Raw genomic sequence first — 14657 nt, forward strand, 5'->3', positions numbered from 1 at the left:
CTCCTACAGGAGATCGTTCAAACTTTACCAGAAAATAAAACGATGTCGCACGTAAAACACGCAGCAAAAGGAAAAGTCTTTTTAGACCAATTTAAAAATAGTAATTTGTAATATATTTTACAAAGCTAATTTAAAAATAATAATTGATAGTAGGCTTAAAAAGAAAACTGAAAAATAATTATCTTACTTACACTGTGCATTTTAAAAGAAAAAGAAAAATCGCTTTTAAAATAAAACCCTGATAAGTTCGTTTTCTGTTGTTTTTTTTTTTTCGTTGAAAAATATCATACGATGAAGTAGCTGTTCAGTTTTAAAAATCACAAGAAACTCAGAAAGAACTTTTAAGGAGCGAACAAAGATCGTCACACATGCAATGCAGCATTCTGCCTGAATAGAGAAAAAAAAAAAAAAAAACAACCCAAAACAAATGAAAATGTTAGAGAAATATGAATAAGCAAGAATAAAAATTTTAATTAAATAAGTCGCGAAAATGTTCAGTTATATATATTTTTTAAAAACAAATAAAAATATTTTAAACAATTTTTAAAATGATTAGTAAAATATTCACGAACAAGAACCTTATAAAATACACAAGAAAAGTGTCTTTAGGGTATCAGCTACAATAATCAAGCAGACACAGACAAGAGTAGCGGCAGCGCGTAAAGAGAGAAGGTGGCGGATGGCGCTTGTCTTATTTTCATAACAGACAGACTGACAGACAGCATCAAGGGTGAGGTCTGCAGTAACGAAGAATCCAAGAATTCGGACGGACGTGGTGAAGGTGATGCTGGTGTCACCCACCTTGACGTACTTGGGTGAACTGATGAGCAATGAACGTTTTCTTCTCAAACAGAAGAGGGCCCTCGTATTATCCTCGTTAAGTTTTAGGTTTGTTCTGTGCTATCCAGTCTTTGATGTGACTAATACAGGCTTCACTGGTGTAAAAAGAGTGAGACTCAATCAGCGGGTAGAGCAGTACAGCTGCATGTCATCAGCATATGATTGATGAGAAACATAATGAGATACTGAAAAAAAATTGTTTTTGGGCTGATACTGATGTTAACGAAAAGAAATATCTTTATCTCAAGGTAATCAACATCGCCAAGTCATTCCTGGGGTGATAAAGATACTAAACCTAAAGTCTTTCTGCACTATACTGATTGCTGCGTTACCACTAGAAGATTCCCGAAGCGAACATGAGAAAGACCGGTGTCCTGAGCATTGCTCGGCATATAGTGCTTCTGCTCGTCCTGCGAGCTGTCACAAAGTCAAGAGCCACCAAGCAGCGTGACATGAGCACTCCAGCCACTCCCATAATGCACTGTGGTAGCTGCGATGACAATGTGTCCACATTAGCGATGGTCGACGAACAAGTGTTAACTCCGACACAGAGCTCGCTGGGGTCCGTCTCTGCTGACGACATCTGGCCTCCAAACTCCGAGTACACAGCAAACCCACCACACGATGCAGAAACTGAGATAAAGTTTGGTGTAGATGATGTTCAGCTTGTGTGGAACGAGACTACAAGCCCTCCATACATCAGTACGTCATCCGACCATGTAGTTATGACAACAGAAGACCTTTTGCCATGTTTTCTGAACGACACCGAGCTCAGCGTAAACAGAAGTGAAGGGCATCTGGAGTTGCACTACAACGGCTCAGCAAATCCACTTCATCCCTGCGCTATAGCATTTTACGTACCTGTGAGGTCCTCCCTGAAACTGTATGACTGGACGGTCCGACCCTGTTCACATGTTATGATTTACGTAAGGAGAGAGAAATATCGTAAGTACGTGTTAGACAGCTGTGAACCACGGACGGAAATGCTGTTGGACACAAACTCTAATACAATGGAAGTTTTCTGGAAACGTCCATCGGAAGCAGGATTCTCTATAAGTCTTAGCTTTTCCTCCATCTCTGATGGAGGAGTTAAGTTACTATACACATCTAAAAACTACGGTACGTATACAACAAGATTTTTGACGAAACGTTTTGTCGTTATTATATTATATTGACAGAGACAAACATCTCAGTTTCTGTCTGCGTTTGTTCTTCGTGTAATTTGTTTCTCATTTTAAATTACTAACACAGCAGTTACAAATCCAATACTGTTGTCACATACTACAATTTAAAACTTAACTGCTATCCAAACATTTCGTCTTAACCAAATGCAACATCACCGAAAACAAAACAGAGACCGAGCATCTGTGAAGCAGCTTGGACACATTTCCATCTATCCTCCAAATTCCTGAACATCTTTTACTTTTGTTTTTAAAACGTACGTACAGATATTTCACGACTGTGTGGAAAAGGCTGCGCTTTATATGAGAAAACGAGTAAATATTAATGAATTTAGAAGACTATAATGGCTTCATATGGAGTTCAAATACAACAGTAGACTAGTTTGTAGAACCCTGCAGATTCCGCGCCTCGAAGATGATGATGATGATTGATGATGAAATATCTTTAGCTTTATTATCAATCATTAAAAAATAGCCGTGTTGTCTTCTTCTGAAACGAAGCGCGTGACAGAGTGTGCTTAAATCTGGGTAATATCTGGTGGCTGTTGACTTTTTCTTTGGTTTTAGTGATTGAAACCTATCTAAATAAATGTCTGGTCAGCTTTGCAGCTAACGTTGGCTAACAGTCTGTTTTGGCAGACAATAATGTCGCTACTCCCGCAGCAGTTAAACTGAAACCGTGTCTTTGGCTTATATCGCTTGGTAATGTTCACACAAACCTGTACTTCTATAATCAGTGTCAGACTGTTTTTGTTTTTGTGTGGTCTTATGGAGGTATGACATTGGAATGAATATCATTTTGTGTATGTGTGTGTATGCGCGTGCGTGTGTGCATTCGCCCGAAAGGTTTTGTCTTAGTACCTCCATCAAGAAACTTTGCGGGCAGCTGGACTGAAATACGAGTTCCCAAAAGTCATCAGGTGATGGTCAGCTTTATACATCACATCTTACCTTGTTCGTACGGCGCTGTTCAATTATTTATGGGTGGAAACTCCAGCAAAGATATGATATTCAGCATCTGTAACAGCAGCCCGACGCGTCCGCCTAGCCTGCATATTGCTGATGTGATGTACCTACATATTTCTTGGAAAATGTCTGCGCCACTTCCTGGATTCAGGCTTTTGTTTTCCTTTCACCCAGAAGACTCTCTAATAAAACAGATGCCAGACGGGAGATGGAACTGCTCCGTGCAGCACTGGTCCGACTACCGCCAGCACTTCCCGTGTAACCTGGTGACTGAGTGCGTGGGCGGCGAGGACGAGGCTGAGTGTCCGTACACCAGTGACGTGTGTGGTCAGGGCTTGCTGTGGACAGGCATCAGCTGTATGCAGTACATCTCCGTGCCACGATCGGTGACTTGGATGGAAGCGCAAAACACTTGCTTGTCACGTGGTATGCTGCTGGCAACCATGAAAACGCCACCAGAGTGGAGAGCATTTAGAAGTCTTTTAAATTTTCGTCCAAATGACACTGTCTACCTTGGATATCGATATGTACCCTATGGCCTTTACATGTAAGTGTTAATTTGCTGACCATAGGTTTACTAAGCATTTTTTGTGTAAAAAGTTCTCTAGTTCTTTTTTAGCCAATACATTCTGCTTAATAACTGATTAATAATAACTGGTTAATACTAAAATTATTATTGAGTTAAAAAGTCCTAATGTGTTGTATCTTTGTGTGCTGAGCACGAACATCACCATGAAGATTTTTATTTGCTCTGGTTTGGAAGATATTTAAGAGAGTTGGTGTTGTATGTTTCCCCGTGTACATGTAACAGGTGGACTGTAACCATCCTAAATAAACATACAATGACGTCATATGGCATAATACAACCACGCAAAGGTCATCAACAGTTTATTGCGTCATTTTCTGATGTAATGCAGTACCACTGCCAGGCCGCTGCTGACGTAAGCTGACGTCACAGTACTATATATAGCCCAGTGAGAAAGGTTGAGCATTTCAAATATTTCAGACTTCATGGGACATAGTTGAAGCTACTGTTACATAAAACTGTTATTATTTTATCCATTTAGTTACAACACAGAACACTAATACCTCGAAATTTAATACCGTGGACGATTTTTGACTTTGTCAACCAGTAGAAAAGTATCACTTCTCAAGATAGGGCCAAGCAACCATTAACAATATGATCAGTGTTTACAGCCCACTTAAGCTGACAATCACCAACAGTGCTCAGGTACCTCACGGTGTCAACAGTCTCCACAGAGTTTTCGTGAATTGTACTGGAATTGGCAGCACCATGTTCGATTTTCGGGATGTCTATGAGCCTCTGAAGTCAGTGCTGATGCTTGAATCTCGACAACGGAAAGCGGTATCCACCAATATTTTGGTAAATAGTATATTGTACACAGATTTATCAGTCATCTTTTTTTCTTCGTGACAGGTATCAGCAGACGGCGGTATCGGCAGACGGCGCTGCTGCCTACTGGCTACCTTTAGATCTCTGTTTCAATCGAAAGGAATCGTGTGGCTTTTATTCATTCACTAAAAGCCGCTATATTTTTATGACCTATTGCTACAGACAAATTATCGACAAGTTCCCATGTGAGATAGCATCTGATTCTTCTTTTCAAAAAGTAGAAATGCCTCGGCCAGCGTCAGACATCTGGAAAAAAAATCATGTGACCTGCCCATCACAGCACGTGACGCACACGTTCCTGGCGTGTGACGTTAGAAGCGACTGTTGGGAGGAGCGGTACGACACCTTGTGGTCCTGCAGCGCGCCGGTCGTGCCGGTCCCCCCGGCCTTCACGTGCGACAGCGGCGCCGAACGCGTGCCCTACACCTTGGTGTGTGACCACCGCGCCGACTGCTCCGACCGCAGTGACGAGGACTTTTGCCAGTTTCCACCTTGTAATGTTGACGACTTCCACTGTGATAATGGTCAGGTATCAAAAGATTATTATTTTTGCCCTCGTCGGTATCGGTTTTTGTATAAAATATTGACCATGTCGAACTAGATTCGCCAAAAAGATAACTAGAAGCCTATTTATGTGGTCCACAATTTGTTGTGGTATTTAAGGCCGCGGCCATTGCAAAAGAGTTTAGATATCGAAACATTGCCCCATGACTTCATGGGTAATAAAGTTATCTCTTTGTCTAAAACCAGGTCAGGGACCAGATGCACAACACATTCATTATTTAAATACTTTGAGATTTTAAATAAACAGTTTTATAAAACACTATGTTAGAAAACAATTTTTTTAAAAACTTAAGTTGCATATACAAGAGTTACATTCCCATAAGCACATTTAAGGCATGCGAGCTTGAGCAGCGCACGTAAATGTCATAGGAGTGAATTAAAAATTTATAAAAAAAAAATTTGTTTTTTTTTAGAACAGCTTTAATGTTTAGAAAATGTTATTCAATTAAGTCAGGAACTGCAATTTTGAAAACGGTGTACCTCGGCAAAGGACCAAGAGGTATAATTACTCATAATAATCTCCCCACTTATAGGATGCGGGCTGGAAACTTAGCGAGCCATTAAAAAAGTCACTCTTCTCAGTATTACACTTGGGTATAGGGTACTCACAAACATCCTCTCTGTGTCAGTGTATATTGCAGAGCCAGAAATGTGACCATCATCCCCAGTGTTACGACCAAACAGATGAAAAGTTTTGTTCCTTTGAGCTGTATAAACTCATACCAGAGACCTCCGCACCTCCTGGACTGGTTGAGATAAATAACATCGGCCTGTTTAAGGTCAAACCGTTAAACAAAACTTCTTCCTGTCCAGAGACTCATTTCCAGTGTCCTAATGGGTACTGTGTCCCTGTGTATGTCCGTTGCAACGGTGTATTCGACTGTCCCGGGAAAGGGGACGAAGCTGACTGCGACACCTACACCTGTCCCGGCTACTACCGTTGTCGCGCCTCGCGCGTGTGTGTGCACGCTGACCACATGTGTGACAGCTGGCCGCAGTGTCCGCAGGCAGACGATGAACTGTTGTGTAACCTGACTTGTCCTGACACCTGTGTGTGTCACGGCCTGGCCTTCACCTGCACAGACAGCTTCCCCGCACACCAGTATCTCGACCTGAAGTTTCTCGACGCCCGTGGCTCGGTCATGACCTTTAGTGACGTGAGCGACAACACGATGCTGATCCACCTCAGTCTGGCCCAGTGTGGCCTCACGCATGCGCCGAGCGTGGGGTTCCCCAACCTGCGCTCACTGGATCTGAGCAACAATCTTCTTCACTTTATAAGCAGTGACTTACTGGATAAGCTGCCCAGACTGGAGACCTTGTCCCTCGCGGACAACCCTCTCACGTCCCTGCTTCCTACAGGACCCACACCCACTGTGTACTCAACTCTACATGCTCTTGACCTTTCCGGCGTGAAGATGCCTGAGCTGAACGACTCCATCTCCAAGACTTTCCCTAACATCAGACATTTAAACTTGACAAACGCGCAAGTAGAGCGTGTTACAGACGACAGTCTGTTGCTGCTGACACAGTTACAAACACTTGACCTGAGAGGATGTCCCCTGTCATCATTCTCGTCACGTGTGTTCAGACCTTTGAGCAAGCTTCATGCTGTGTACGCCGACACTTACAGGATGTGCTGTCCAGCCAACCTTCCTGAAAACTTTGACCTCAATCAGTGTGTGTCGCCACCAGACAGAATTTCCTCTTGCGATTCTCTTCTGGGCTCGACTGTGCTTCGAGCAAGTGTGTCCGTCTACACCATTGTTGCTGTGACTGGAAACACACTCATCTTGCTGCACCACACCTACATAAGGAAAGTAGACATGGCTGTGTGCTTTAACATGCTGCTAATACATCTGTGTGTGGCTGATCTTATGATGGGCATGTACTTGACGATAATTAGTGTTGCTGACCAGGCCTTCCTCGGCCACTACCTGTGGTTGGACGTGGCTTGGAGAAATGGCGCTGCCTGCAGGTTGGCCGGGTTCCTGGCTGTTCTTTCCAGACAAGCCTCAGCTTTTATTGTCTGCCTCATTACTCTAGATCGTTTACTCGCTATTGTGTTTCCGGTCAGTTCTGCTCGATTTTGCCGGAGTGCGGGCTGGATGGTGTGTACAATGAGCTGGGTGGCAGGACTGTGTGTTGCTAGTTTATCTGTGTTACAAGCCCCGTCATCCGACACCATGTACAGTCAGAGTGGACTCTGCATCCCGCTACCTACAGATACGTTAGACAACTGGAAGGAAATCGTCGCTCTTAAAGTCGTATTTGTTTTTAATCTTCTTCTTGTCCTCTTAATCGTTTTTGGCAATGTTTTCATATTCTGGACACTTTTCTCCACAAACTTGCTGTTTTCAGACACTAGACCAAAGTCGAGAGAACTGATCATCGCGAGGAGAGTTAACCTCCTTGATGCAGTGGATGCTACTTGTTGGTGTATAAACTTGTTTGGACTTTTACCTTTTCTTTCCAGTAATGTTGGAGTCAACCTGATTATTTTTGTCTTGCCTCTACCTTCTGTTCTCAACCCCCTCTTGTATTCTTACAGTTTTATTTCAGAATATATGCAGCAGAAGAGAGAAGAAGAACTGAGAAAATGGCTTCAGTTAGAAAGTAGGCAAAAAGATTTAGGCAGAAAAACATGTCGCAAGAAATGTTCAAACTCAAGTGGAATTGATTATCAATAAGAAACTTTTATTTTGCTTGACTACTTGTTCTCCTTTTATTTTGGCATAGCAGGAGCTGACGGTATTTCACCTGGCTGAATTCTGCAGAACAAAGGCCTACTCGTCTCCTGCCGACTTGTTTAAATTACTGTGGATGCAGACAACATTGATATTTTTTGGTAGGACAGTGGAAATGTTGGACCGGCTCAGGACGATCAGATTTTGTATTTGCAGACCGTTCTTTCAATCGCATTTCCTTGTCAGCTTAAACTCAGTAGTCACTTATTATCAGAATTTCAAACAACTGTAACACAATAACATTTAAAGCAAGAAGTTGGCTACATCAGTATGCGGAGAGCTCATTATTTATCTTAAAACTGTTCATAAAGATTTACGATCCTTGTGTCAGTTTATCTAGACAATATTTACATAAAATGCTTTTAGAGATGGAGATAAACGTAAATTATGTTTTTGGACATTTTCGGTTTTAACAAAAACGAAATTGCTTGCAACATGAATATCTATAAATGCCAGTGTAAATACACCTTGAGCATTGTAAGTGAAAAAAAAAGATCTCTAAGCCGTTTCATAAGTTACAGTGTATGTGTTTATTTATATATATATATCTGTGTATTTTGTATTATTGTAAAGCAAAGCAATTAATGCATTTAGTGCACTACTTTATGTGGCATGTGTAAACAAGTGCAGCAAAGTACACAGCGATGAAACTTTCTGCTTGCTGTGAGTCATTGTTCTAAAAATAAATCAAATAAGTATAAAGGGACGTAGCCAAGGTTTGTACACAACCATCAATAAACAAAATGTACATTAATGCCTGATTTCATAACTTTTCATAACATATCATTGCAAAAGGATCCTACACTATGTAACTGTACTTTCAGATATAAATAATTAGATTTATGCTCAAATGCTTATACAGTATTCCAATGTTTTCTGTGTCTTAGGACATTTTTATTAGCAAAACTATTTGTTAGAGAATCACATACAAATTTTCATTGAGATATTCAGAATATTGTTTAAGAACCGCAAGTCAATGTGCTTAAAACAACAACAACAACAACAAAACACAAATAAAACAAAAACAAAACAAATACCTGTGTCTTTTACTTCATCCAGTTTTAGCAGATGAACCATGTCTGTAAACACATGCATAACGAGGCAGTCAAACGCGTGTATTATGCAACTTCTGAGCTATGTTCTTATTCCGCAGTAAAACTGCGTTCTGCAGTTGCCATGGTGACTGGGGCAGTTAGTGTCTGACTCTACTAATTGAGATAAAATAACTCTGGCGATTGGCTGAACTGTCATGTTAGTTTGAGATCCGCCAATGGAAACTGCGTCTCTGTAGACGTACCCGTCGTGAGAAAGTGACTGACGGGAACGCGAATGCACGGGCAGTAACTGCATTGCCAAGTCACACTCACTAGCCTCCCTTACTTTTATGCATCAATAGTTCCTGTGATCACTACGACAGCCTAACAATGTCTCAGATTGAAACCAATTCTTCTATATGGTTTGGATAATTCTTCAGACGAAGAAATGCTAGAACTGACATTAACTTGGGAGATACTCAAAGAAAAACAACACAAAACTGCTCAGCATTTCATCCCTGAACCACTATAATTAATAAAAATAATAAACTATATGTTGAACCAACATAGCTAGTAAAATTAAAATAATAAAAAGTAAATCGTTTATGTTTATTGCTTAAATTACTTTTTAGTACTGCAGACATGTCATTTGTTCTATACAATTAAATGCTACGAACACCTTTAAAGGGAATAGCAACAATACACTTGACTCCTCCTTCTAACAAATCAGAATAAAGCACATACCAAGCGTGTTCGTTTTCCTAGATCTGTCTTTAAATCCAACTCTAGACTTTCTACATCATTTGAAGATTTTAAGGGAAACTGTAACCCTTGTGGAAGATGTCAGCTCCTTTTCTTCGGTTTGGCACTCCATCCGCGCAAGCCTATTTTTCACGTCTTTCACATCAGTTTTCATCTCTTCCAGAAGAGACAGTATATGCTGTACAGCTTTCTGTAGTTTATCTTGTTTACCTGGAACCAACGAACGCAACAGCAGAAAACATGTAAAATAGTGATCCATATATTTCAATTTTTTTTCACTATGGCAAAAGAAGCCTGGGATTTTGCACTTCTAGTTATATTTCACAAAAACACTGTTCAAAAGTCTTGGCCGAGGGTAAGAACAAACAAAATGTTAAAATGATTATGAACAAAATGACTTCAAATTACCTTCCAAGGGGTTGTGGGTCCCTGTGCTGGCAGGACGAACACCAGACAATGGGCGCTGGAGGCATGAAGGCAAAGGTGCTAATTAGATGTCACAAATCAAGACCAAAAGCACATCATAAATTTTCCTTTAACAATAATACACTTTTATAGTGCAGCACCATAACCAAAGCCACACTATCTGTATGGAAATAAATATTTAAAAAAGTAGGCAAATAAGATTTCACAAATCAAGATCAAAATCACAGCATAAATTTCACTTTAATATAATCACTTTAGTCACTTTCACTCTTATAGTGCAATATCACAACTAAAGTTACACTATTTGTTGCAAAATGACATGTTATAGTGTTCGAACAGTTCAGGTATTGTCTTTTTTTTCCTTCTTTCATCCTGCAGCACACAAGTCATTTTGACCATTAATGCTCACATGCTTCATAAATTTTTTTCTAGAGAAGAATTAATTATGAATATTATGAATCAAAAAATAAATTGCACTTACTTAATGACTTGTGCAGGAGAACTGGAAGCATAGAACATGACGAATCTGGCTTTATAGCTCTAATTAATGAAGCTTGCATCTGGTTCAACAGATTGTGGTGGCCAGTTGCACATCCTGTGACCACTTTTATCTTTAAATGCCAGCAGCCAGCTATCTAGAATAACAGTAAAATAAATTATTGACCATTATACACAGTCATTACCATTTGTTGTAGAGAAAATACCATTAAAGTTAATTTGTCTGAATTGATACTTCCAGTCCCAATCAGTTGTCAATGGACTATTTCTATGAGCTGTTTTTGGGTTCACCACTGGGAACACAATCCTTCTGCTGCACTTTGTCAAATATTCTTAATTACCTGCTGCAGCGGAAAGTTTGGTGTTTGAACAAGTTTAAGCTGGCCTAAAAAGGTATAAAATTCAGAGGCACAGTAACTCCAAAGGATCAAATCTGCCAACATTATCAGCAATTTGTGACAAAGCAAGTACATTATACACCAAAAATCCCTTACCATACAAACACTCTGTTTCTTGAACACATAAACATGAAAGGTTATGAGCCTAATCTGCAAAGCTCACACACAGCCCAGGACTTGATGATGATGATGGCGATTTGTAATGCGCAGGTATCCATTCCAAAGAATGCTCACTGCGCAGAAAAAAAAAAACAAAAGAAGAAAAAATAAAGTGAACAAATATATAGAACACCAGGAAAAGTAAAAAATGTAGACAGAAGTAGAAGTGTATCTTGGTAGTTTAAGACTGGTTTGAAAGAAACAGATGGGTTTTCAGTTTTTTGCGAAACTTGCAAGACAAAAAAAAACCAAAAAAAAACCAAACAAACAAATAAAAACAATAAATAAGAGAAAAAATTATGATACTGCCTATAAGAAACATGGCCTTTTAACACTACTATACCAGTAAACAGAAGGAACTGTCGAAATTCTGTTGCTTTCGAATGGTAAAGTTCATGATCTACAGTTTCGTAATCGCATTTTATTTGAGGAAATTCTGACAGCTCCGAATTCTCTGTATTGCTAACGGCTAAAGAATTATCAAATTGCAAGCGTTCAATCTTTCTTCTCTTAGCGTAATATTCTGCACTGAACTTGGACATTGCTGGAATTAAAATCTCAATAACTATGCAAATTTAGAGTATATAAATTATACGTACTGTTATCGAAGAGTCCAACACATGTATCAGTATTGGAATTGACGGCTGAAGAAGCTTATTTATAATTCCTGCTGCGAAAAGTGTAGAAACAACTTTGCAAATGGCGCGCAGTTCCGAGCACGTAGTACATCATTGGCTAAAAGTCACGTGCCATTATTAGGGGTTATGGCCCTTGGTTGGTAAGAGTCAATATAGGTAACCCATATAGGATCTATATAAGTTTAGATCTCGATGCGCATAGGGATATAATTAATAAAAATAATAAACTATATGGTGAACCAACATACCCCAGCAGCAAAGGAATATTGGCTACAGGTGGGACACATGTCTTGAGTATCCGGGGGCCATGTGGCAAAATGGCGTCCGACCCATAGCGAAAGTGAAACCGGGCCGTAACAACGGGGTCATGTCGGTTTTACCTGTGAAACAAGCGTGGGACGCTTCTCTCCCCCTTGTGACCGCTAGTCAACCCTGATGGCTCATGGGTACGTCCATCTTTTTTTTTTTATATATCCCACTATTTATATCTTCAGATTATTGGTATTTTTAGGATTTCGGCATATCCTGATTTACATATTTCTAAATCAAGACATGCCAAAATTCCTAAAAAATACAATATCAAATGGATTAATAATTTGTGTATTTTGCAATAATTATATATATATAACAAGCAGCAAAAGAGTGCACAAAAGTGCAAAATGTTATAAAAAAACAAACAAACATGATTTGTCATTTATTGGCGTTTATTGAGGTAAAATAAGGATAAAAAGCAAACTAAAAAAATTTTTTTTAATATAAAATTTTTTTTTAAAGCATTGTCTCATTTGTATACATAAACAATTTATCATTTATCAAGGTAAAAATATTATCACAAATAAGGATAAAAAGCAAACTAATAAAAAAATAATGTTAAAAATATAAAAAAAATTTTAAAGCATTGTCTCATTTGTATACATAAACAATTTATCATTTATCAAGGTAAAAATGTTATCATAAATAAGGATAAAAAGCAAACTGATAAAAAAAAATAATTTTAAAAATATATATAATTTTTTTAAAGCATTGTCTGTTTGCATACATAAAAGATGTTTCCTCTTGATATATTAATGCAACATTCGTTATTTAATTATAAGTTGTAGAACGATGCAAAACCATGTATCCATTGACAAAACAATTAAAATTAAATTGCAGTTTCCTTAACACTAATTACATTTTCCCAAAGAAAAGGTTCAAAGATCTATGACAATATATCAAATGATAAGTATGAACTGAATTGCTGTCAAAAAAGAGTGATGCTTTAATAGACATTTCGAAAAATAAATCAAAGTCATGAAATTAACTATAAAAGGTTCTAGGTTGGATTGCAGCTTATGGTATTAACTACAATCTTTTAAAACAGATTAAAATTTTAAATTGCACCTTTATCACTAAGAAAAGGAAACCATCAAACACATGTTTGAAACACAATTATGTTCAAGAATTTTAGAAGGTATTAGAAAAGAACTGTAAACATATAAATGATTCTGAATTTACCACAACACATCTCTTATTGGATCGGGTGAAAATATCCTCATTGATAAATTAATGGGTTAGAGTAAATAATAATCACAGCACAGTTTTATATAATTATATAAATCCAGATTTAGTATATGCAGGTTTATGTACAAGAATTTTACAACTGTAGGTAGAAAGTTGCATCAGCTTTACTTGTTCTCCACCCCAGAACAATTAACTGACGTATAGGCTGTGCTCAACCCTTTCCCTTCTGCCATTCTCTTGATCCCTAGCACCATCTAACCAAGTTGATATATGCACCTGCAGGTCAGCATTCGTAGCTTCAGGATAACTTTTTCTTGCAGCATCTAAAAACAGAACAAATATAAGAATATGAGGTCTGCATAAAAAGTAATCACTTGTAGGTCACTGACCCTAAAATCCAGAATATAATGTGAAATAAAGAAAGGTACAAGCAAATTATACAGATATGTAAAGTGGCATAAAAATTTAAAGCGTTATAAGCAGAAAGGAACTACAAGTGGAACTGCATTTGAATTTCAGTTAGAATTTCTATAGGCAGAAAAACTCTGGAAATTTCTAATTTCAAAAACAATCTCAATACATGGGAACTGTAAAGATGTCTATAAACTGTCATTTAATTCCTTTCTACACAGTGTTACCAGCTGATTAAAGGACTACAGTCACTAGAAATTGCGGTAAACATGTGTCCATATTTTATTTTGGCAATGTAATTCAATCACAATAAAATGAGGTAGGGACAGTTCTCCAGGCCTGATTTATCTTCCTGTCATGTTTTTTTTTTTATGACTCATGAAAATTCTTGTCTGCACCTAGCAGAGTCAAAGGTTAAGGTTCATAACTAAAAGATAAAGAAACAATCCAAACAGTCCTATTTTATGACAGGCATGTATTAATTGTACCGTATACACCACACACACACAGAGTCAAATATTTAAATCCTTACCCTGAACTGTTTGTAAAATGAAGGGGTGGTTCTTGAGTCCCATTGAAGTTGTAAGATCAGGCCAACTCAGTTGAAAATAGCACAGATAGAATGCCCCTCACTACATGCTTTAATGTGAAGCCCGACGCATCACCGAATGGCATTCCTGAAAACAGACAAAATAAATACACATCATTTAAAAAAAAATTGCAGTGGGCAACATTATAATACCTGTTATGACAACTAGTATTTAAAGACACCCCCCCCCCAAAAAAAAAAAAACAGCAACAATTCAGGAAGTTTCATACAACCAAGCAAAAGTGGGTACAGAAAATTTACTATCTGCTCTAATCAATGCCACCATAACAATGCCTTTATTACTTTTTAGTACTGCAAACATGTCATTAGTTTTATACAATGAATGGTATGGTATGGAAACCTTTAAAGGGAATCAGATAAAAGATTTGACTCCTCCTACTAACAAATCAGAATAAAGCACATACCAAGCATGTCCTTTTTTATGGTCTGTCTTCATATCTCCCTCAAGACTCTCTACATCTTCTGCTGATTGTTAAGGGAGACTGGAACCCTCTGGCAGATTTCCCGTG

The 14657-nt window shown here is 38.5% G+C and overlaps 1 protein-coding gene across 1 annotated transcript; it reads left to right on the forward strand.

Moving 5' to 3' along the window:
* Positions 1 to 2437: 2437 nt before the first annotated feature.
* LOC112559541 (G-protein coupled receptor GRL101-like) lies at positions 2438 to 8626 on the forward strand. Its single transcript, XM_025230874.1, has 3 exons — positions 2438 to 3534; positions 4426 to 4930; positions 5595 to 8626. Exons 1-3 carry the CDS (start codon positions 2837 to 2839, stop codon positions 7653 to 7655), a joined length of 3264 nt encoding a protein of 1087 aa, XP_025086659.1. The 5' UTR covers positions 2438 to 2836; the 3' UTR covers positions 7656 to 8626.
* Positions 8627 to 14657: the final 6031 nt, after the last annotated feature.

This window comes from Pomacea canaliculata, linkage group LG3 (genome assembly GCF_003073045.1).
Source record: "Pomacea canaliculata isolate SZHN2017 linkage group LG3, ASM307304v1, whole genome shotgun sequence".
Classification (NCBI taxonomy): domain Eukaryota; kingdom Metazoa; phylum Mollusca; class Gastropoda; order Architaenioglossa; family Ampullariidae; genus Pomacea; species Pomacea canaliculata.